Source organism: Malaclemys terrapin, chromosome 8 (genome assembly GCF_027887155.1).
Source record: "Malaclemys terrapin pileata isolate rMalTer1 chromosome 8, rMalTer1.hap1, whole genome shotgun sequence".
NCBI lineage: Eukaryota > Metazoa > Chordata > Testudines > Emydidae > Malaclemys > Malaclemys terrapin.
The window spans coordinates 5,945,385-5,970,116 of NC_071512.1; the positions used below are offsets into that span (position 1 = coordinate 5,945,385).

Consider the following 24,732-nt stretch of genomic DNA (forward strand, 5'->3'; position numbering starts at 1 on the left):
TAGTTGCGCACACTGAGATAAGGGTAATTAAATTGACTGCTTTAGGGCATAGGTTAATAACGGCGGGAGTCAGGAGGAATGTTTTAGCATATGCTAAAGCATTAAGCATTGGCCCTGCTAGAGAAAAGATACCAGACATGAAAGTTAATGGTCTGATGCCATTTGGAAAATCCTACCTTCTTAAGTGATGTCTGTCTCTTTCACTTTTTTTTTTTTTTTAAATGCTGGCTCACTCTCCTCACGTGTATTGTATGAGACAAAAAACTCTTCCTGCTTTGCAGTCCTATGGGACACACACACACTCAAACACACCCACATGTCTTCCTTCTAGGTTCCGCCATTAAAACGTCGTAAAGGAGCAGCTTCAGACAAGTCCCTACATGTTGCCAGACTCTTTTGCTCTCTTAAGTAGCAAGCAGATCTTTTAACACAGCTCTCAGACTTAGAAGAAACTGCACGTCTCTCTTGATAGATTCGCCTTGTCCTCCCGGGATTTTTTTAAGCACATGTGTGTTGCATCGTTTGCTCAGGACTCAGTGAGTGTCGAGTTTTTGGGAAACGAAATAATATAGTAGCAAAGATTTTGCCAGCTCTGTACCAAATCCACATGACATTGGCTTTTGCTTCTCATTCTGATATTTGCACTTCCCTGTGACCCATGCCACATATGCAATAGCTAAACTTCAGTTGTCTTGTTCCGGAAAGGAAGGAGTACCAGTCAATTAGACTGCTGGATGACAGACCTTTACTTATTCATGAAGGCTGGGTGTGAATGATAGTGTCTAGTGTACAGCCCTTTATTGGCCATCTCAGCAAGAGAAGCTGACATACATGCACACAAACTTGGGTTTGGATCATTTGTTCCTCATGTTTGGTTTAACTAGGAAATTGAACCAGTCCCGGCTTTTAAAGAGATGAATCTTGAAAAAGCACCTGGAAAAACAAGTCCTTCTTGTTTAAATTAGTAAGGTGCCAAACAACTGGCAGGTACTTGATATGCAATTTGAATATAAAAGAAGAAGGGACAGTCCCAGAGAGTGATCTCCTGGTATATCCAAGGGAAATAGAGGCACCTATAAATAGCTTGAATTATCAGTGAATATCCCCAGTTTCATCCCCTAATGCAAAGAGAAATGCATTCATCTAGCTTTATAAAAAATACCCTGGCCATTTAAAAACCATTGTCACCCTCGCTAATAACATTTCTCCATATTAATTACACATCTGCTGCCCTTCAGTGATGTCACAGTCATGTCTTTGTGACAGTCACATTCATGATGATAACGTTGTTAATCCACAGACTGAGGTGTGATGCTAGGGAAGGAACCTGGCAGCAGGGGCAGTAGGATTGTACCTACCGCAGAAACACTCGTGTCTTGGTACTCAGCAAGAGGAAGGAACCTCAGAAAGCACACAACAGCTCAGCCAGATTTCAGTAAAATACGGGACATCGCCTCAGCAGGATTCAAAGAAGGACTAAACATTTATAGGAATAAAATGGTCACCCTACGTTGTAATAGCTATTGCTAAAAAAGGAGAGTTTTGGAAGGGACCGAAAACCTCATGCACCAGGGTTTAATGCAATCTCTAGCTACTAGGGATTAGGATGAGATTAGGGCAGATTGTCCCACTTCTCCCCACAGTGGAGTTTCCCTGAGGCACTTTGTGCTGGCCACTGTCGGAGATAGGAGACTGGACTAGACAGACCATGGGTCTGATCAAGTCTGGTAATTCCTGTGTTCCTATTTTGTGACATTTGCTGGAGAGTGATACTGTTTCTTTAAATCAGGTCCTGCTGGATGTGAGCATAATGCCTAGTTCAATCACATCCTTACCTTGTGTTGCATCTTCTTTCATGCTGTAACATACGAGATTTAATATAACTGCCCCTATCCATGTTAGCTAACAGACTAATTGTTCGTTCTTTGCCTCCCTTCAGGGCCCGAGGAGACACCCCGCCTCACGCACCATGGAAGTTGCTACAAAGAAGCGTGTCCTGAGCTCTGCTTGTTTTCTGATGCATTGTCTGGCCTGCCTGGGGAGCTCTGAGAAAGGCAACTCCTCCCCCTTGCATTTTACCCACCCCTTTTATAACACCACAATCTATGAGAATTCTGCCCCCAAGACCTACGTCGAGAGCTACGTCAAAATGGGCATTTACGTGAGGGACCCAGAGTGGGCCGTCAAATACAGAATAGCTTCCGGGGACAGCGACAGTCTCTTTAAAACCGAGGAGCACACGGTTGGGGATTTCTGCTTCTTGAGGATCAGAATGAGGAGCGGGAACACGGCGCTTTTAAACAGGGAGGTCAAAGACAATTACATGTTGATCGTTCAAGCCACGGAGAAAGCCTTTGCCTACGAAGCGTGGGCCAAAGTGCTGATCCACGTTCTGGACAGGAATGACTTGAAGCCTCTCTTTTCACCCCCCTCGTACAAAGTCACCATCAGAGAAGACACACCTCCGAAAACTGCCATCAGTGTGCTCAGTGCCACGGATGCTGACCTGGGTCAGAATGCCGAGTTCTATTACGCCCTCCACACTCGCTCACACTTGTTCACGGTGCACCCCACCAGCGGAGTAGTGATGACGGCTGGGAGGCTGAATGGTACATACCGAGGGAAACATCAGCTGCAGGTCCTGGCTGTAGACCGAATGCGGAAAATCTCCGAGGGCAATGGATTCGGAAACCTAGCTAGTCTGGTGGTCCAAGTGGAGCCATCTGCCGGGAAGCCCCCAGCTATTACCTCAGTGATAGTGACACCAGCTGACTCTGCCGAGGACCTCCTCTATGCAACATTGCTTGTGGAAGCTAGTGGTTCAGAACCCGAGTCCGTTGATATTGTGGCCGGAGATCCAGGAAGGCATTTCAAAGCCATGAAATCCTTTGTTGGGAGCAATGAGTTCATGATTGTGTCAACCAAAGAGATCAACTGGTTGGCTAACCCCTCTGGTTTCAATCTAAGTCTGCAGGCCAAGGACAAGAGCAAACCACCTCTGTGCTCACAGATTAGAGTTATCCACATACCTCCTTCCAAGTACGTCTCTGCCAGATTTCAGCGGGAAGTGTACAGAGTCCAGCTCAGTGAATTTTCCCCACCTGGGAGCCAAGTTGCTATGGCTAAAATCACTCCAGTCTTTCCAAAACTGAAGTATATTTTGAGACCTACCCCCGACAGCACAGGGTTTAAAATCAACCCTCAAACCGGGCTCATAACTACAGTCAGAACGATGGACTTCCAAGCCCAGTCTCACTTTGAGCTTGAAGTTACAACAGCCAACAGTCAGGCCTACGCCACTGTTGCCATTGATATCATTGATTGCAACAACCATGCTCCAACTTTTACTCAGTCTTCCTACCATGGCACCTTTGATGAAAACGTCCCGCCTGGCACCAGTGTTTTAACAGTGCAGGCTACAGACCATGACCATGGGGAGAATGCCTTTGTCACCTACAGCATAGCCAACAAGAAAGCAGTTCCATTTGTCATTGACCGATACTCAGGCATCATCTCCACCTCCAAGCCAATGGACTATGAACTGATGCAGAGATGGTACCATCTGCGTGTGTGGGCATCAGACTGGGGATCCCCCTTCCGCCATGAGACCGAGGTTTACGTTTCCCTCATTCTGAACAACCTGAATGACAATGCCCCAGTGTTCGAGAAGGCAAACTGCAATGGAAGCATCCCACGGGACTTCTCTATTGGGCACCCCGTGGTCACAGTATCTGCCATTGATGTAGATGACCTGCAGCACGTAAGATACCAAATCACGTCTGGCAATGAGCTGCAGCATTTTGACCTGAATCCCATCTCTGGAGTCATTTCCCTTAGAACCTCTCTCAGAGATCTGCCTGCTGGGCAGTCACCCCTCTATTCTCTGAAAATAACTGCAACAGATGGAGAGAACTACGCTTCACCTACATTTGTTAACATCACTGTGGTCAGCGCAGGCTTCCCAGTCCGCATGCAGTGCGAGGAGACGGGGGTGCTGCAGCAGCTGACGGAGAATATAATCCACTCCATCGAGTCTCTGTCTCAGGACCAAGGCTTGGAGGAGGAAACATCTGTGAACCTGTATCATGTGAATCATCATGCACCTCAGTTTGATGACAACTTTCCAAGGTCTATCGATATCATGGAGACTGCCCCAGTCAACTCAACCATTGTTGACCTTGCAGCTGTTGACCCCGACACTGGCTTTAATGGCAAACTGGTCTATGTGATCGCTGATGGAAATGAAGACAGTTGCTTTACAATTGACATAGAAATGGGTCTCCTCCAAGTTCTCTCCCCTTTAGACCATGAACGAACCAGCTTCTACATCCTTAACATTACTGTGTATGACCTTGGCACTCCTCAGAGGTCATCATGGAAACTCTTGGCTGTGAATGTGTTGGATGCCAACGACAATGCTCCTAAATTCCCACCAGGTGCATATGGGGTGGTGATACCAGAAGATGTAACAACAGGGACAACTGTAGCACAGGTGAAAGCAGAAGATGCTGACACAGATGACAATGGGAAGGTAAAATATTCCCTCCTAGCCCCCACTGATAAATTTGTCATTAACAGTATCACCGGGGAGGTGATAGTGACTGGCCCCTTGGACAGAGAATTGTGGCCTCGCTATGTGCTAAAAATAGAAGCCAGGGACCAGCCTAGAACGGGCCACCAGCTGTTTTCGGTCACTGATCTGGTTGTGACTTTGGAAGATGTAAATGACAACTCCCCTCACTGCATCCCAGCCCTGAACCATGTGAAGGTCCCTGAGGACCTGCCCCTGGGGACCATTCTGCTCTTCCTGGAAGCCTTTGATCCTGATGCTGGCTCTGGGGGAGAGGTAAAATATAGTCTTATCAACAACGAGGAGAGGACATTCCACATGGAGAGGTTGACGGGGGCTCTCCGGGTGGAGAAAGAGCTGGACTATGAGACGAGGAACTTTTACAATCTGACCATACAAGTCAGCGATGGCGGGAGGCCCATCTCTCGCTCTTCATTCTGCCACGTGGCAGTTGATGTCCTTGACGTCAACGAGAACCTACACCCTCCTCGCTTTGCCTCCTTTGTGTTCAGCGGCGGGGTGCAGGAGAACAGCCCCGAGGGCACGTCGGTGATGACGGTAACAGCTCAGGATGGCGATAAGGGGAAGGATGGAGAACTCCAATATTTCATCCGAGAGGGCACTGGCCTGGCCGTCTTCCGCATTGAAGAAGACACAGGTAATGACGGGCCAGTGTAAGGGTATGTCAGGGGGCACTGTGAAGATTGACGTAAATGACATCCTGTGGTTGGTCTGAATTTTGACCCAACAGAACCTTTCTGTATTCTGTTTGCAAAGTCCATGGGCTCAAATCACCCTTGCTTGTGCAAGGGAGTGGAATGTGCAACCCCATGAGCTAACAGGGGCAGCTGCTCCCAATGGGAATTCACCAATGTCTGGATCTCCTGCCTCCCTAAGGGGCTCTGCAAGGGGAAGATACCTTGCAAGACAGCCAAAGTCCCATAACAGCCCCACCACCTGAAGCTGCTCAGGGATACTTGAGACTAGTGTATGTCCCAGACACACTTTCCCTATCCCCTTCCTGGTTTTCATTGCCCACCTCCAGGACTGCCTGGGCCAGCTGTAGGCCCCACAGCAGAGTGAGGTTTGCATGCACCTTGTTCAGCTGGACTGATAGGGTATTAAATCAAGAGTTACTTCAGGCGTCAGGGTCTACTCCTGCAGCATTTCACACCTTTTTCTCCCCCTCCACCACCCAACAACCCCAAGGTGTGCAAGCTTCATCTCTGAGATAAGCCCTACCCTATGCACCAGATTCAGTGCTGAGACTCAGATCTCCTGCCTGGTAACACAGAACTGCTAATGGACCACACACAAATTCCAACCCAGAATTTTTAAGGGGATTGTCATGCATGTTTTTTGGAATTCTTGGAATCCATTGAAAGAGCTTTTGGTAACTCTCCTAGGTACAATTCAGACCATGGGACCACTGGACCGAGAATCTACATCTCACTATTGGCTGACAGTGTTAGCTGTTGACCGAGGTTCCGTTCCTCTGTCCTCTGTGACCGAAGTTTATATTGAAGTCACCGATCTCAATGACAACCCGCCCCAGATGTCGAGACCAGTCTTTTACGCCTCCGTCATGGAGAACTCCCCAGTGAATACCTCTGTCCTTCAGCTTGATTCCAGGGACCCAGACTGCAGCTCCGCAGGGAAGCTGACTTTCCACATCGTAAATGGAAACCCTCAAGGGTTCTTCACCATTGACCCTGTCACAGGTAAGGACTAACCAGACTCCATGCCTCCATAGCATACTCAGTGCAAAAGAGAGCACAGCTGCTAAATCACAGCTGGCCTCTCATGAAGTGGGTCAGTTTAACGGTGACTCTTTCCAATATCCAAATCCCCAGGTACAATGTCTGCTAAGAGCCCGATTGTCTGTCACTGGCACTCCCACAAGCGGTCACAGTCTTTATCTGCAGCTCTCAGAAAGAAACAAGATTGTTTTACCTCTGTGAGAGCTTCAAAGAGAATCAAAGAAATTTGTTTTTAATATTTACAATCAACTGCCGCACTGAGCAGTGTAAGTCAGCAGCAAGTGTATCAGCACCAGCAGGAAATGGCCTTTTGGAAGGCACTCTTTGGTTGTGGAATAGAACGATCTCCATACGACAGGATCAATCAAAACAAATTCTGCTATCCCGGGGGACTCCTCTGGTTCGCCAGTGCTTTTAGTGCAGCATTGACTCAGCCTCTTTCTGCCATCGCTCCAGACGACATCTTTCAGAGCATTAATTGCCAGATCCGTTAGCGCCTTCCAAAGGCCACTGATGCTAGTGTAACCAGCTTCCCCAAACTAGGAGAGTCTGGCACGGGGCCGGTCTGAAAATGAAAGTTCTGCCAGGCCTCTCACTATATCAGCTCTTGGGAACTGGGGATAGGAGGGCAAAGACTCTGAGTATGGGATGGGGTTGAGTAAATGAATCTGGCATGTACAGCCCCACGATAGTGCAACCGGTTAAAGTTTTGAACTATGCCTACTTCCTTGCTCTCAGTATGCTACAACAGCTGGACGTACTGAAGAGGCAAGTGAACTAATAGCTCTTGGCAATGGGTGTTGCTCATCAGTCTCTAGTAACCCCTCCCCTGGCTTGTTGAGAAGGGGGCCAGGTGGGCTCCAGATGTTGAGATATTGTAGAGTTGACCATGTGGCGAGGAGGGCGGGTATAGTATAATATAGTAAATGGTGAGAACCTCTAGATTTCAATAGAGACTTTTTTTGTACTCCCTGTAAGATGGTACTGTATGTTGGCCACAAATGGCGACATGCTGGATAATATTACATGGTGGGCTCTGGAGTCCTCCCACCCGTCTGTCTTCTTCAGCAGCTGCAGCTCTACGTTCCTCTGCACCCCCGGTAACTATTCACTCTGCTAGAGAGTTGCAGCAGCCACGTAAAAACAATATTCTAATTTTATGTTAGAATAACCAGGCTAAAATCCAAACCAGCTGATTCACCTCTAAGGGAAATGTCTGTACACAAACAAAAAATGCGTCACTCACATATAAGCCATCTCCCATCCCTCTCTCTGTACTCTCCATCTCCGGGGTTGTGTGCATCTGATGAAAGGTGACCTTATCACTTGGTGGGAGGTCTCTTCTTTAAACTCAGAGCTTGGGAGCAGCGAGAGGACCTGCTTCCAAACTTGATCTAGCTTCCTTTCTCTTCCCCTTTACTTGCATGTCATCCACGACCAAAACAATTGCCTGGAAACACTGGCATGCACCCCTAGGTTTACATGCAAGTATCTACAGAAATGAAAAAGAAGGCATTGATTGCTGTTGCCAGATAAAGTCACAGCTTGTCTACATTTCTGGCCTGTCGGCAGTTTATTGTTAACATAATGCTGATTTCACAATGAGGAAGGGAACGTATTGATTGCCCCACTAAAATGGCTTCAACTACAATCTTCTTGTGTCTCATCCTGAGGCTACCGATGGCTGAAAAGTGGTGGAAGACAGAATGCTGCTCTTTGTCATCAGTGATGATTGACAATGTGTTTGACATGGGGATCTATTTGACCATCTCAGGACAGTGAAAAACCATCATAGTTGTAGGGGGGGGGGGGAAACCATTCACAAATGGGTGACTTTACCTAAATTTAAAGAGAGGGGGGAAAGGGCTCAGAGAATTTCTGGCACCATGAAGCCTTTAGAGCTTTTAACACACTCTGAAGAGGTTTTTCCAATATTCTAGCCCTTTATTCTAAATGCTTTTTCAAAGCCAAAAAATGCCTCTCTCTCTTTCTTTACTAAATGGAGGAAAGACCGTGAAAGGTTCTAGAAGGGTTTAAATTCCAGAACCAGCAAAGCTCTAAAAGAGGGTATAAATGATCACTTCCAAATTCTACCACACTCACTCTGAGATCAACCCAACATTCAAAGACAGGAGAATATTTTGAGTGATTGAATTTGCTGAGGCAGAAGTGGCTGTGACTGGACATGACTGGGAGTCTTACTTTCTTTATGTTCTTCAGTTATGAGCTCTGAGTAATTTCAAGTGGAAACCACAGAGTCCATTGTTGTTAGTCATTCAATTTTAGCAAATACTGAAGAGATGAGAGTTGGCAGAAAGGTTTCAGAGTCATGAGCCAACAGCACACTCAAAAGGAAACTTCCTAAACTTGGAGAACACCACAGTCTAGGTCAGGGGTGGGCAAACTACAGTTTGCAGGCCGGATCCAGCCCATCAGGGCTTTGGATCCAGCCCGCAGGATTACCAGCTCCGTTACGCAGCGGGGCTAAGGGGGGCTTCCAGCCTGCCTGGCCCCGTGCCGCTCCCAAAAGCAGCCGGCATCACGTCCCTGCGGCTCCTGGAGGAGAGCGGGGGCAGAGGGCTCCACGCGCTGCCCTCGCCTGCAGGCACTGCCCCCCGCAGCTCTCATTGGCCGGGAACAGGGAACCATGGCCAATGGGAGTTGTGGGGGAGGTACCCGCAGGCGAGGTCAGTGCTCGGCAGAGCCGCCTGCCCCACCTCACCCCACCCCACTCCCAGGAGCCACTGCCGGACATGGTGGCCACTTCTGGGATTCGCCTGCAGGTCTCAATGTAGTTCCCTGTGGACAGAGGGTCCCCTCCCCCCAGTTGTCATTTTGCTGGTGGTCTCAGAGATGCCAAGAATTGCAGGGGCCACAGAGGTTACACTCCACCTCTCAGTCCTAGAGGGAGGTTCCTCCTGTTTGGAGCTGACACACACTGGCGGACGCAGCCCACACTGCAGCTGTTCTGCAGAGTGATAGGAATTCAGTCCCCTTTAAGTCAGTCTCTCAGAGCCACAAGGCTTTACAGGGAGCAGAAAGGGCCCCCCTGAGAATGACCCCTCAACAAAGGGCTTCCCCAGACAGCATAGAGCTCGCATAAAGGACTCAACCCTGTCCCCCCTCTGGGCTACCTGAGAGAGGGCGGAGAAGAGGGGTAATTAACCTTTTGTTTATAAGAAGAGGGAATAAACACAGTGAAGATGAGAGCTTCCTGTCACTGGCAATGGAATATCCCCAGCCCAGCCTAGCAGATGGTGCAGCTGAGTTTTTGCGAGACATAGTTTTAGCAGGAAATGTTTGCAGACATCTACATTGGCTTTGCCTAGTATTCGGAAGTCATTCTTTGATGTAAATTGCGTTGCAGTGTACGGGGAGTTTGCAGGTGGCGAGGGGGTGCTGTGGAGGGAATTAAGGATGTCGGTGTTACAGGGTGGTTTTGGTCACTTGTCCTGAAGACAAGGAAATGTAGAATACATGGTATCCACTTTGTCTCAGAAAACTGGTACCTTTCACCAACTACTCTCTCAGCCAGTATCTCTCCCTCGGGAACACCCTCCAGCTCTAAGCGATCTGCTCCTACTGGGTTCCTGCATCCGGAGGGGCTACTGCTTCCAGAAACCGATTTCTTTCCCTGTGTGTTTCTTTCCATGGAGGGAACCGGAAAGCCTTGCAGACATGGCTCCCCTCCCTCTTTAAACCCGAGTTCCTCCTTTCAGGAGACCAGGGCTGAGAAACATGCCCGAATGCATTCGCCTTATCCGTCACCTATCAGCTGGGCTCCCAGCCCATTCCCAGTGTGCAGATCTAAGAGTGCTTTGAGACATATGGGCACCTTATTCTCAGGGAGGAAAAGGTCACTTTCTGCTTTACTGCTGTGAGCTCTAATGGGGTGTGGTCTTGTAAGTTAGTTACATTGGCTATAAAAATCCCACAAATGCCTGAACAGGAGGCAGTTGGGAGCCTAGTATCTGAGGATCAATGTGGTTTATGCTTACAGGTATGCTTAACTTTCTCCAGCTCTGCCTTTTCAGAGGCCATCCGCTATCATGGCATTCTCTATGACTTGCAGTAGCTGTGTGCCCTCAGATATGTCATTTCTTGTACAACACGTGTATATCTTTGTCTTGGAGTAGGCGAGCTGAAAGTCTGGCCGTGAAGCCGCCGGTCTGTAATGACCCTGCAGCAAGCAGTGCCTGCCGATCATGCTAGCATGTCGTCTTCTGTGACACCCTCCTACAGACACAGTAATCAGTCATTTGGGGGTCTTCAGACTTTGATTTTAAGAAGGACACCTGAGCAACAACGTGCCAGTTTGCGCCTGGGCTACTTTGGCGTATAACATCCCCAGTCTTTCCCCCTTGAAAAAGGTGGCTCTGTGGTGCAATGGATAGTGCATTGGACTTCTAGAGGATGAAGGGATTCAAAGGTTCTGGGTTCAAGTCCCACCGGAGTCACATTTTGGGGGGGAGGGATAGCTCAGTGGTTTGAGCATTGGCCTGCTAAACCCAGGGTGGTGAGTTTAATCCTTGAGGGGACCAATTAGGAATCTGAGGCAAAAAATCAGTACTTGGTCCTGCTAGTGAAGGCAGGGGGCTGGACTCAATGACCTTTCAAGGTCCCTTCCAGTTCTATGAGATAGGTATATCTCCATATACTATGTTGGGCATTGTTTTAACCCAGATCTAATACACCTGTTTTCTGCTCTGTCCCACTGAGCACACCGTGCCCATCTGACTGTAAAAGGTTTAGGAAACTGCAGACTGTTCTAACATCAACTGTGCAGTGTTGTTACATGATGCTGGCAATACTTGTGGGGTGGATTTTTTCTTTGTCACCTCTAAACAGAGGGCTGCATACAATACTGACTTGCAGATGAGACTGGATTTAAAGTCCTTGTAAAAGCTGAAGCCAGAATAAGTCTTGGGTTTCTACCCTCATGCTCCTGCAACAAGCCTTTACATGCTTGGGTTTGTTCCAGCTGCAAATCCTCCGGCTTTTATTACCAGCTCTCACATTCCTGAATTTGACTCTTGGAATTAGGAATTGGAGACACAAGCCAAAGAGGTGCTTGTGAAACCAGGGCCGGCTCCAGGCACCAGCCCTTCAAGCATGTGCTTGGGGCGGCACCTGGAGGGGGGTGGCGCTCACCTGGGGAGAGCGGGGCCACGGCCGGGCTCTCCGCCCTCCTCCTGGCGCTCCGGCCGGCCAGGAAGAGCGGGGCTGCCCTCCCCCGGTGCTCCGGCCACCAGGGAGAGCGGAGCCACGGCAGGCTCACCGCCCTCTCCGCGGCGCTCTGGCTGGCCGGGGAGAGCGGGGCCGTGGCCGGGCTCGGCGCCCTCCCCTGCCGCGCTCCCCGCCGGGGGGTGGCGGGATGCTTTTTTGCCTGGGGCGGCAAAAAATCCAGAGCTGGCCCTGTGTGAAACCACCCCTTGCTCAGATCACCTTTGCAGTGACCTCCATTCACCTGAACACAGGAGATACCTCTCTTCTAAAGAACCCTGGAAAGCATTTGCTCCTTTCCAAATGAATTACAGCAGTGAAGACTGTTCACTCCTAATCAGCAATATGCAGGGCAGATCTGATGGCGTCAGGGGTGACCCTGATACCAGGGAAACCATTCTCATCATGGAAAGCACTCACTGCTGACTTCACTCAAAATGCTGACATTCAGTGCAATCATAATCTCACTTTGCATCCTTAAAGGAACAGGACTTGGAGCTTGTGGGACTCACTTTCACAAGACATCTCTGAGGCCAAGAGTTAAGCAGGATTCAAAAAAAAGGGCTGGATATTTATATGGAGAATGAGGGCATCCACTGTCACATTAGATGGAATCATTTTACACTGGATAAGGGATATACATTCTTATTCTTTAGGGAATAAACTAACCATTAATGGGTTAGAAAGAAGTGTCCCCTGTATAAGGGCCTGGCCACTAGAACCCAGGTCTGCAGAGCCTGGAGTAGCTGATAGTCCCACAGTGCCACTAGGTAGCCATATAGAAGTATAGCCAGGGAACAGGGTGGAGGATAGGTGCCACAGGAAGTACCACCCAAGAGATCCATAGTGACAGTATCATGAGGCTCTCTGATTGGCCAACTGCCCCTACTTAACCCCAGTAAGTTGTCTGGGCAACCACACAGACCTTGGCCTGCTGTAATGCCAGACTTCACCTGGTCTCTGTCTCCATCCTGGCTTTAACCCCAATTCCTGCCTCTCAGTTCTAGCCCAGTACTGCCTCTGATCTCCAGCCTGACTCTGACCCTGATTCCTGCAGACCTCAGCCCAGCTGTGACTGCTAGGCCAGACTGCCTGCACCCCTATCCCTCACACCTGCTGGCTAGCTTTGTCCAGAATTGTCCACTGAGGGGTGGTTCTTGAAGCTTCCTCTCATGCATGTGGTGCTGGCTACTGTCAGAGACAGGATGCTGGAATGTATGGACCCCTGTTACTACTGGGCTAATGTCATCCCAGATGTAACTTTTTAAGGACCAGTTGCACAGCCCTTACTCACCCTGGTGAAAATATGTGTTTTCCCCCTTCTGGAATATCATACTATTTCCATATGAACTGTCTCAAGCAGCCTTCCCATTCACTGCCCAGGCTGTGCCACTTCCCCAGTAGCTGGCAGGGGAACCTGGGCCTGCCCACTACTCCAGGTTCCAGCTCCTGGACCCTCTAATCACCAGCCAAAGTCTGCACCATCCCAAACATTGCTGCTGTTTCCCTGAGCCTTTTCCTACTCCATCTCTATCGGGCTCCTGCTCCACCACCCTTCTAGGTAAACTCTTCCTTCAGGGCTAGGATCCCAGGACTTTCTCTCTACCCCTGGGTCTTCTCCTCCTTTCCCTCTCTAAGTCTAGAGAATGACTGCAGGCTTCCACACTGCAGCCCCTTTCTGCGTAAACTTCCTTGCTTTATACTAGCCCCACCTGCTCCTACTCAGCTGGGCTCCATCCCTAATCAGGGCTTGCTCATCAAGGCTCATTCTCCTTCAGATGTGGCCTATTGGATTACTTAATCCCTCCTGGGCCACATTAACCCTTTGTGGGGTGAACATTCCATCACAGGGAGATATAAGGAAAGAGGAGACCATTAGACCTCCTGTATGTCACAGGCCATTAACTTTCACCCAGTTGTCCCTTTAATGAGCCCAATAACTTGTGTGTGGCTAAAACATATCTTCCCGAAAGGCATCTAGTCTGGATCTGAAGACATCAAGAGATGGAGAATCTACCATTGCCCTTGATAGTTCGTTTCAATGGTTAATTGCCTTCACCATTAACAATTTGTGCCAAAAGAAAGAAAGAGAGAGAGGGGTCTAATGAGGAGGTAAAATGGGAGAACAGAAAAAAAGAAAGAGGGTGAGGTAGGTAAGAAAGCACAAGAGAGGGGGAGAAATGAAAGAAGGAAGGGGACAATATAAGAGAGAAAGAGGATTTCAGGCAAACTACCTCCTCCTTTTTCAGGACCTTGTGGTAGAAAGCTCAGGTGCCCTTGACCTTGGAGCTCCCTGTTTTAACTCTTTGGGTTCTGCTCTTGCCCGAGCTGGGCATGCGGTCAGAACCCTATCCCCAGCTCTGCCAGCAGAAGCTGTTGTTTTCTGGTGGCTGATACCAATGCGCTGTTGGTTGCTGCTCCTGTTCCAACATGCCTGGCTTTCTTTTTCCTTATTCTGACAATGAGCAGAAAGCATTCTGTTGCTACAGGCAGAAATGATCTGTTCTCATTGCTCAGCACGTGGGCTCGGACAGGCTGCAAGCACAGGGCTTGTGCATTCCTGGCCTTGCAAACTTTCCTTCCAGCTCGAAAAGAACTTTAAAGCCAATACAGGACCTGAGTTAGTTTGCAAGTGATCTTCAGGACCAGCCTGAAGATTATGAGGAGGAGGAGACGACCTAGGAGTAAACATGTTTGTGTTGGTTCTTGTCTGGGATTCTGTAAAAAGGCCACCCCGCTCAATGATTAACCCGGGCAGTAAAAGCTCGAGGGAGTTAACCGCTCCAATGGCATCTAACCTCCATGTTGTGTGTAGGGGCTGAGTTGGCCTCTGGAGCTCCAGCCTCCTGGCTAGTCATTGTGCCTTTCCAAACAGCGACAAGGTACCTGTACGATTACTGAGCACTGGGGCCCAAACAAGGAAGTCAGCCAAAAAACCCAGAGTGGATTTCAAATCCCATTAGAGAGCCTGCTCGGTGTTGGCCAAATGAGAAAGGAAAACAGCAATGATCGGGGGAGGGTGCTTTTTTCCAGCTCCGAGGAGGAAGTGGTTCAAACAGCTGTGTGTAAACATCTCTTCAGGGCACAAGAGCTAAGGGAAGTAATGGTTTTGCCTTCCACTCTAGCCCTCTGATTTCAGAGTGTGCGTAACAGAAGGGCAACAAAGAAAAACTAGGTATTAATTCCAGCTGGCTTCCCCTAAACTTCACGTCCGGTCTCAGCCTCTGGGGCTCCGAGTGCTCAGCTGCCGGAGTTGTGCGAACACACTTGGCATTTGTGTGCCTTGGCAGGCGTGCAGCACTACAGCTCCGTTTGGGACTTAGAGCAATTAACCATTAACCACACGCACTTGCTGGGCTCAAGGCAGGCTGGTTAACAAACCATGGAGAGGCATCACTAGCTGCGATTGGGCATGGGGTGGAGGGCACAGAAACAAGTCTGGCCTAGTGGAGCTTGCCCTGGGGTCAGAAAGAGAAGCCAATGGAAGAGAGACTCCCCCTCCCGCCCCGTTGTACACAGGAGTTATGGACATAAAGCAAAATCACCAGTGCTGGTGAGCAGGGTCCTCCATTATCCACAGGGAAGGTTTAGCATGGACCATGATACGTCTATCATAGAATGATGATCAGTAGGACCGAGTCCACCCACCTTCTACTCCTTCATTTCTCAGCTGCTGTGATGCTCAGCCAGAACCCAGTTTGTTTTCAGTTCCACCACCAGCCCAGCCCTCAGTCTGGCCTCCTTTTTGTGACTAACTTTCTACCAGTGTGACAAGGTGGGTGAGATAATATTGTTTATTGGACCAACTCCTGTTGGCGAGAGAGCCACACAGAGCTCTTCTTCAGGCCTCGCAAGCTTGTCTCTCTCAGCAACAGAAGTTGGTCCAATAAAAGATATCACCTTAACCACCTTGTCTCTCTAATATCCTGGGACCGACATGACTACAACTGCATTGCATACATTTCACCCATGTTCCCCCTTTCACATCCACTTACCCACCTGGCATCCACCCGCCTCTCCCAGCTATTCACACGTAAGCGGTTGCTACAGGATTCAGCAGTCTCACCACGCACCACTGTTTATGACTCAGCATTTAGGCCCTGATTCAGCAAAGCACTTAAGCATGTGCCGAAGTGTTTTGCTAAATCAGAGCCTTACTTGTTCTCATAGATATATTTGTTCCGGCCTCAGCGGGAGGGCAGGGGGAGAGGCTTAGATGATTGTTTGAGTTCCCTTTTAGCACTACATTTTTATGATTCTATGACAAGGGACAGATTCAAAGATTCCTTGATTGCTGTATTATTGCTTCCTGCTTTTCTACCTCTGCTCAGATGTAGAAATGATAATTGGGGGAAGAATCCATCGCATGTATCCAAACTCTTGTTATAAGATACATCAAGGAGACCAGGTTTACTGTTTTAAATGCATCAGATAAATATTTATAGTGGCAGCTGCCACAGCTGCAGGGCGTTTCTCGCAGCCACATGTGATTTTCTGCTGCCTGTTGCACTTAGACACGTGTACACAAAAGTACCTATGACAAAATTTAAAACAACAGTATCGGTCCAGTAAATGTATTAACCCTTGGATCAGAAACAGGATATTAAAACATTTGGGTTGTCATTTTTGACACCCCTGCAAATGTTTAATGGCATTTGATGCCTTCCACTTTCTTTTTAAAGGCAAATCCAACTGACAGCAGGTGGTGAAGGAAAGCAGGGATGATGTAAGCACAGCGTTGCCAATGAGAATTACATATCCGTTAGACAGACTGCTACAGGCACTCACTACCACCCAGGCAACTAGTCAACAATTAGTGTTCAAAAGTCCTAGGTCAAGCCTCAAAAATCATGAGATGAACTTAAAAATCACGAGGTTTTTTTAACTATATATTTGGAGTTCACTTTAATTTGCCTTCTGGTTCCTGAGCCTTTGGGGTACACACAGTCGCATTTTCAAGCTTTTATCCCTAACTGTGAGGGCTAAAAACTTACTTTAAAACAAAAAGAAAGCTGAGATTCTCACATCATCATTCGACTCCAGGAGTTGGGGCTTAAAGCACCATGTGTCCCAAAATTTGTGATAAAATCACTGGAGTTAGCAACACTGCACCACACACATGTTCAGTAGTATATGAAAAATATAGAGAGTCTATTCCCACATGGGATCTGTAATATGCAAGGTAAAGTCTAAGCTTTCCCCATTTATTTTCAAAGGTACTTTCTGCATGTGGAGATATTTCACCAGGAGTTGGCATTTGTGTAGCGGACAGTGGATGAGATTCAGGGAGGCCAGCCAGTGGACACAGCTGCTGTGTAGTATGGTTACTGAGGGCAAGCAACCCTGTGAAACAATCTGGTTTTAAAAAGGTGCCTTTAGAATCATAGAATATCAGGGTTGGAAGGGACCTCAGGAGGTCATCTAGTCCAAGCCCCTGCTCAAAGCAGGACCAATCCCTAAATGGCCCCATCAAAGATTGACCTCACAACCCTGGGTTTAGCAGGCTAATGCTCAAACCACTGAGCTATCCCTCCCCTCCAACGTGGTTGTTAAACCAAACATACACCTTAGCAATGGTCTCGTCTGGAATCTCTCATACCCTGTGCTTTCCCCCCTCTGCAGAGCGGTCATACCAATAAAGAGAGACAAGGAGGAGAGGACATATTTGTCGTACTCATTATAAATCATAAATAATAATAATGCCTAGCTTTGCAATGGCAGATCTCAAAGTGCTTTTCAAAAGAGGGTGGTATCATTATCCCCATTTTACAGATGGGAAAACTGAGGCACACAGAGGGGAAGTGACACCCAATAGCAAAGGTGGGAATAGAACACAGGTCTCCTGAGCCCTAGTCCAGGCTAGTAGGCCACACTGCCTAGTAACAGGGTGTGTACTCTAAGGGTAAGTCTACACTTACTTCCTGGTTCGGCGGCAGGCAATCGATCTTCTGGGATCGATTTATCGCGTCTTGTCTAAACGCGATAAATCGATCCTGGAAGTGCTCGCCGTCGACACCGGTACTCCAGCTCGGCGACAGGAGTACGCGGCATCGACGGGGGAGCCTGCCTGCCGCGTCTGGACCCGCGGTAAGTTCGGACTAAGGTACTTCGAAGTCAGCTACGTTATTAACATAGCTGAATTTGCGTACCTTAGTCCGAAATGGGGGGTTAGTGTGGACCAGGCCAAATGGTTAAAGCAGGGGACTGTCAAACAGGCCCCTGAATTCTATTCCCAGTTCTGCCACTGACTTACTCTGTGACCTTGTACATGGTCCTCAACCTTCCCTGCTTCCATTTGTCCATCTGGAATAAGGACATAATAATATCTACATTGCAGAGATATTAAAGGTGCCAAAGCACCTTAATGAATGTCTGGAAAGCTGTTTGGGATTCTCAGATGGAAAGTCCAATAGATTGTAATTATGCTTACTATGATAGTGCATTATCATAAAATCATAGGACTGGAAGGGACCTTGAGAGGTCATCTAGTCCAGTCCCCTGCACTCATGGCAGGACTAAGTACTATCTAGACCATCCCTGACAGGTGTTTGTCTAACCTGCTCTTAAAAAATCTCCAATGATGGAGATTCCACAAACTCCCTAGGCATTATGATTGGTTATTGTAGTATTATTATTGGTCCAAATCGGAGGTCCTCACTCAGTGTTCACACAAATTCCCATTGACTTCAGTCGGCGTTTGCGTGAGTAAGGGCCCTCAGGATTTGACCCATAACGAATACATAATAAATCAAGCAGTGACTGCTGGCCGTGGCAGACACAGGGCTGACGCAGGCAGGAGGCTATTCATTGTCAGAAAGTCATGCATTATATATAACATTTCCATCAGCGGAAAAGCTGGTTTTGAAAACAGTGCAGAGCTGGCAGCCTGTCTGAACAGGATCATTGTTAAGCCAGGAGAGGAGTCACCATCAGGATCCCTCCTCGGTTAGCTACTTGTGAAATTCATCGATTTAAAGGCTAGGAGGGACCATTATGATCACCTGGTTTGACCTCCTGCATAACGCAGGCCAGAGAATTTCACCCACTAATCCCTGCAACAAGCTCACACTAGAGCATATTTTTCAGAAAGCCATCGACACTAGAGCTAAAGACTTCAAATGATGGAGAATCCACCATATCCCTTGGAAAGCTGATCCAATGGCTAATTACTGTCACTGTTAAAAATGTGTGCCTCATAGCCCGGATTTATCTAGCGTCAGCTTCCAGCTGCTGGCTGGGAGAGAGATTCTTCCCCTCCATAAAAAGGAACTTCAAACTTTTGCCCAAAATACTGTAACATTTAGAGACCAGTGTTTAAAATGGAGAAACAGGAGGCAACATTTCCACATTGGAAAACCACTTCTACTCGCAAGAATGGGAAGTTTGCTAGTTTGAAGCCAGGAAATGTTCTCTTCCCACAGTCCTCTTGCTTTTTTCTATCCATTTACTTAAGGGGTAACGTCGGCATTGGAATCGGTGGCTCTGGCTGGCGAGTTAGAAGAGCGATTTGCGCCATCCCCTCCTATGAGGCTTGGAACTCAAAGATTATTTCTCTCTTGGCAGGTCTGATTTCCACCACTTCTCGGCAGCTGGATCGAGAACACAAGGCTGAACATATCCTAGAGGTGGGTAATGACGAAGCTGTAATTAGCTTTATTTACCTACAAGTGTTTCAAGTCCTCAAAGAACATTGCCTTGCAAGTTGGCACACAGAGAAAGAGGCTCATACCATCAGCTCCCAAGCGCTGGGAAAGATAATTAAATGTTCTGCTTTTTTTCCCCGTGTTGCCCCAAGTGCCAGCTGCACAATGTTTTTGAAAAGTGCCTCAAGATTTCCTAACGGAAGAGCAGAGAAACATGAGGCCTGTTGCCAAACCATGGGGAACGAAGGGTGGGAATTACAATTCTAACCTCTAACAACATAGACAACGATTCATTTGTAAGAGGCCAAGCCAAAGAAATTCACCCTTATTTGTCTTGGTGTACGACATTATCTGGGCCCAGTCCTCAGCAGCACTGACCTCACGCTGGCTGCCGTTGGATTGGAGGGAAGGGAAGGGGGCCTCCCCAGTCCTGGAACACAGCTGCGGCCAAACTAACCCCCAGTACAAGTTAGAGAAGGCACAGCAACCCTATGGGCCATTCCACCAGCCCAGGATTGCCTATGCAGAAAGGAAAGTAAGGGTGGGTATGGAGCAACCTATGCTGCCTTTACATCACTAGGAGATTCCCCTACAGTCGGGTGATTCCCATAAAGCTGAAGGAATCCCCAGTTGCCTTGAGGAACCAGCCCCCTCCTCCCTAACAATAATGTTTAGTAATTTTAGAACACTCTACACACACATACCTTTTCAGTGTCACAGCATCCCCAAGAGATCTGATTATACCCATTTTATAGCGGGATAAACTGAGGCACAAAGAGGTTAAGTGACTTGCCCCAAGACTCGGGGTGAGTCAGTATTAGAACTCAGAAGCTCTTGTCTCCAGTGCCAGTGCTCAGTTATGTCAGTACATTTGTCAGCATCTTCCTTGTTTCTAAATACTCTATAGTTCCAGACGAGGGGGAATTTTCCTGCCCCATTTCTATATTTCTGTGGATTCCATGATCATTTGGGAGATATTTCAGCACACTACTTATTCTGCAGTTTCAGGACCTTTGTGTTCCTTTTCTCTCACCCTCCAAGAGTTTCACAAACACATCAGTGAAAATGGCCAAATCCTAAACAAAAACAAATAACCTCCATCCCATTTGTTACAGTCCCTGTATACAAAACATTATCAATAACTTGTCACACAAAGATCACAGGTCTGCTCAGTCTAGGTTAAGTCACCTTTTTAATGACTTTTGGCACAGAGCTCACATGTACCATGGGGAGGTCATGACTGCCTGTTCATACATCCAGAACCCTGGAAGAATGTATATATTTGTGTAGCAAGATTAGGACCAGATTTAACCACATCCGTTTTACTCTCTAACCCTTCAGCACAAGGTGTAGTTGTAGTAAATGCATCTCCTCTCATGTGGACCAGCCCTAGACAATACCATGTTGTGTGACTTACACAACTTCTGCAAACTGCAGACCCCAGAGAACAACTTGGTCACATGCAGTTGGATAGGTTTGAAATTTCATCCAGACAAGGGAAGTGACATTCAGATCATGTTGGCGGACAAATACACATACACACAACAAACACCGTATATTTTCACAACTGCCCTTCATGATGAGGGTTGGCTGTTGTGCCCTGGGTCATGACAAGATGCTCCTTCACCGAGTCCCCTGGTTTGCTTGCAGGTTGCTGTTTCAGACAACGGAGATCCAACCCTGAAGTCCACCGCCAGAGTCGTGATCCAGGTCCTGGATGCCAATGACAATCCTCCCAGCTTCCCCCACAAACTCTTCATGGTTCAGCTCCAAGAGAGAGCTGCTTCCGAGGCTCCACTGCCGGTCTGCAGGCTGATTGCCTCAGACCGTGACGTGGGGCAGAATGGACAGGTCACCTATAGCATGGAGGAGTATGATGAGGGGATATTCACCATCAACCCTGCAACAGGCATGGTGCTTTCCAGAAAGGCTTTCCCTGCCTCGGAATACAACATACTAACGGTGAGAGAGGCACAGAGAGAGAATGCACCTGAAGGGAGAAGGGGAGAGGGAAACAGAAGTAGGGGGGAGGGAGAAAATGAGAGGAGAGAAAGAAGATGGATAAGATGAGAGGGACACATGGAAGAGAGAGAGAGTGAGGAGGGGGAGATGGACGCAGATGGAGGGACAAAGAGAACCAGCAAAAGTGAGATGGAGGTATGAAAAATGGAGGGAAAGTCTGGGGTGGAATACACCACATTCTTCCAGGGAGAATATCATGTTCCACATGATCTCACCTGGGCTTGGATCTGAGTCTGAGCTTTCCCATAGTTTTAGAGGTGTTTAGATTTGGGGTTCCGGTTCAGATCCATTGCAGAGAGGAGCTGGACCCAACTCACAAAGTTTCAATTCAGGTTCAAACTTCTGCCAACTTCAGGGGCCTTTGGATCCAGGCACCTGGCCCAGGTCCCTCTCTGCTTTGACGCAAGCAAGGGTCTGATTTGGAGTGAGCCTGGGAAAGTATAAGGGTTTGCTTCGTGACCAACAGGAATTTGGTTTGCATGATGTCACTGTGAAAGCAGGTGAAACTTTGCCCATATGAGTGAGGTTTGCTTTGTGGTTTATGGGTGAGTTCAGGCTTAAAACTCAAAGAGAAACTGCAGGGAAGTATCATGCAGAGCCGGCCCCTGAGAGCTGCAGCCCAACCCGATTAGTGTGCGAGATTGTTAAACCAGCACGTCTCTCTGAAACCCGGCCTGTGTATTCATTGGCAGGTCAAGGCGACAGACGGGGGCAACCCCCCACTTTCCTCCAGCGTGCGGCTTCACATCAGTTGGGTCTCTAGCCCAGGCCCTTCCTCAGAGCCGCTAGCTTTCGACGAGCCCCATTTTAACTTTGCTGTGATGGAAACGGACCCCGTGAACCACATGGTGGGCGTGATCAGCGTCGAGATCGGACCCAGCCAGCTCTGGTTTAACATCACAGGTGAGGCCCCAGTGGGAAACGAGTGCTCTGGTGTCTACGAGCTGGAAGAATTTTGCCCCAGTTCCCTTGGCATTCAACACATACATGCCCTGAGCTAACGAAGCTGTTTACTTAAGATTATAGGAGAAGCCTCCATGTATGCATTGACTGGCGTTCAGGCTGACTACACAGTAAACATAGCCGCCCCACTAAAAGAGTTGGTGTCCAAGAACAACTACCCATCCTATTTTACAGTGACATTTCTGGCACTTGCCCATCTCTAATGAAATCTCCTGCTCTGGAAGATGCCGAGGGTGAGACAGACTCACATGGCTCATGGGAAATATGTGGCAATCATGGCCCTGCAGCCTGGTAAATCACTTTTTGGGCGTTCTGATTGGCTGACCCGGTTACCATGCTTGCTTTGCTCAGGGCACTGTATGATTTCTCTGGAAAACAATTCCTTTTGGACTCCTCCGCTTCTTCCTCCTCTGAGTCTGCTCTTAAATAGCCTATGATTTCCATCAGATCAGGTTCGATATAGACAGGGTGTCTTTCCCTTACTTCTGATGGAGGTGCTTACCCATGACGGTTCTTCTTTTTAGGACTCCCCTCTGGGACAACTTTGTGGGAAGCAGACTGTGACGTTGGGGTGAATTTGTCCATGGATCGCACAGGGCAGAGATAGTGGTTCAGAACCATCTTGCTGTTCAGTGCTCAGTAAGCGCCTAGTACTATCTTGGGACTATGTCATGTTCCTATTATCCTAGTCCCCGTTGGGGTCCAGTCTGCAGGAATTGTCCTTCGCAGGCAGAGCTTCAAGTGTGTGAGTAAATCCTTCTCCCTCCTCTAGTGCACTTGGGCAAGGATAACGAAGTACAAATACAATGAACAATGGGAGTCGACATCGTGTAGCGCTGACAATCCCAATGCAACGTTTCTCTTGCTTTATTACCACTTGCCTGGATTTTATAGCCCCAAGGATATTTACTCTTAATTTAATCACAGCGTTTATCTTCCCTTATAGTTCAGGCCTTTTCTGACCTCCTGCATGCTGACCACTAAATTCAGAAAAGGCAGTTGTTCATGCATCCTAAGTGCTGCCCCACCGTGCATCTGAATCCGTAGTGTTTCATTTATTTTACGCGGCTGGTGAAGTTGTGATTTGCAGCAGAATGCGGCACTGCTGATGCTGCAGAAATCAGGCAGCCTTGGTGCATAATTTGAAACTAGCCTTTCACCGATATCAGGGTTTTTCTCACTGGAAGCAGGGTTTGACAGTTGAGAGGGTGAGAGCCCAGACTGAGCCGACTTCAAGGGGGTAGCAGCTAAAGAGAGGGGAGGGATTTCACATTTTCCTTGGGGGGCTGTGAGCATCTTCTTTCCTCTTCAATTTGGAGTCTTTACTTACCTGGTTTTCTCTTCTCCTCTGGCCCCATTTCCCCACGGAAGTGAGGTTAGAGGACTGATCTCTTATGCTGGTGGAAGGGAATCCACGTGTCTATTTCTTTTCCTCAGCCTCGGCTACTTTCGTCTCTCTCGCACTGTATCAATCAGGATTTTCCTACGTGCTCTGATAGCTGCACCATTGGATGCTCACAGGAAAATAAGCCTGATTCAGAATGTCGGGGAATCTGGCTGCTGTCTGGCAGAGGTGTTGGGGCACACGATAAATAACCCAAACTGCCTCTAACAGTCTGTAAACCAGATTATTCCAATGGCATTTTGCTTGTCATATGTAAATAACAAGCAAATAGAGTGTGAGACACAATGAAGGAGCTGTCATCCTTGGGCTGCCTTGCAATAATATGAGGAATGACTCTTCCGCTGAGTTCCTCAAGTGCTACGCGGCCATCTGGGCTGAAGGAAACGGTCTTGGCTCACACTGGGAGCGCCGTCTGCTTCTGCAGCTGTTCAGCGTTGGGCTTCTCCGAGAGCTTGCAGGCTCCCTGCCATGACAGGGAAGGACACCACTAACTTACTGTCAGTGCAACCCTTGAGCTTGAAATCCACTGCAGCATTCCCTTGTGCAAAGTCACCCCCTTTCCCATAGGTGATAAGCCTGTAGCTCTAGAAATCTGGAGATCTGATGCAAATGAGGTAATGCCCTAATTTTCAAATTTGAATATCCATGACATTATTTGCATAAAATCACTCTTCTTCCCCTCTGTCTCCCATCTGAGATTTCCCTTTTTTTCTGTTGAGCTCCCTATTTCACAGCTAGTGTTTCCCCTGGCACCCCTCTGGCCTAGTTTCTCCCATCTCCGTCTCATTTCTGGTTCCCCTCTTTGTCCCTCAAATTTCCCACTGCTCACCCACAATGGGATGTCCTGACCATAGAAACCCTGCCTAGAGCGTAGCCCCCAAACCGCCCATGGCCACAGAAGTACAGCTAGAGCTGAATAGAATAATTCACCATTCAATTCACTACCAGTCCTCGTCTAGCCATCTCGGTGGCTGTGAATGAGCTGAGGGTTATGGTCCTCAAGGCCAGATCTTCATGGTTACCAGTCTCGAGGGCTCATAGGGGTCTGTATGGTTTAGATCCCTAATGCTTCCATCCAGGGCTCTTACCATAGAGATGCGGCCTATAGCTCCTTCCTCCAAACCACTCCCCTGCTCTCCCAATGAG

General features: G+C 48.2%; 1 protein-coding gene across 1 annotated transcript in view; it reads left to right on the forward strand.

Moving 5' to 3' along the window:
- The window catches only part of FAT2 (FAT atypical cadherin 2), an 80,489-nt gene that overhangs the window by 10,877 nt on the left and 44,880 nt on the right, over window positions 1-24,732 (forward strand). Inside the window, exons 2-6 of the mRNA XM_054038565.1 lie at window positions 1,940-5,228; window positions 5,977-6,291; window positions 19,117-19,178; window positions 20,847-21,158; window positions 21,911-22,121. Coding sequence (XP_053894540.1) covers window positions 1,970-5,228; window positions 5,977-6,291; window positions 19,117-19,178; window positions 20,847-21,158; window positions 21,911-22,121 — 4,159 coding nt within the window. The 5' untranslated portion in view covers window positions 1,940-1,969. The remainder of the gene's footprint in view (window positions 1-1,939; window positions 5,229-5,976; window positions 6,292-19,116; window positions 19,179-20,846; window positions 21,159-21,910; window positions 22,122-24,732) is intronic.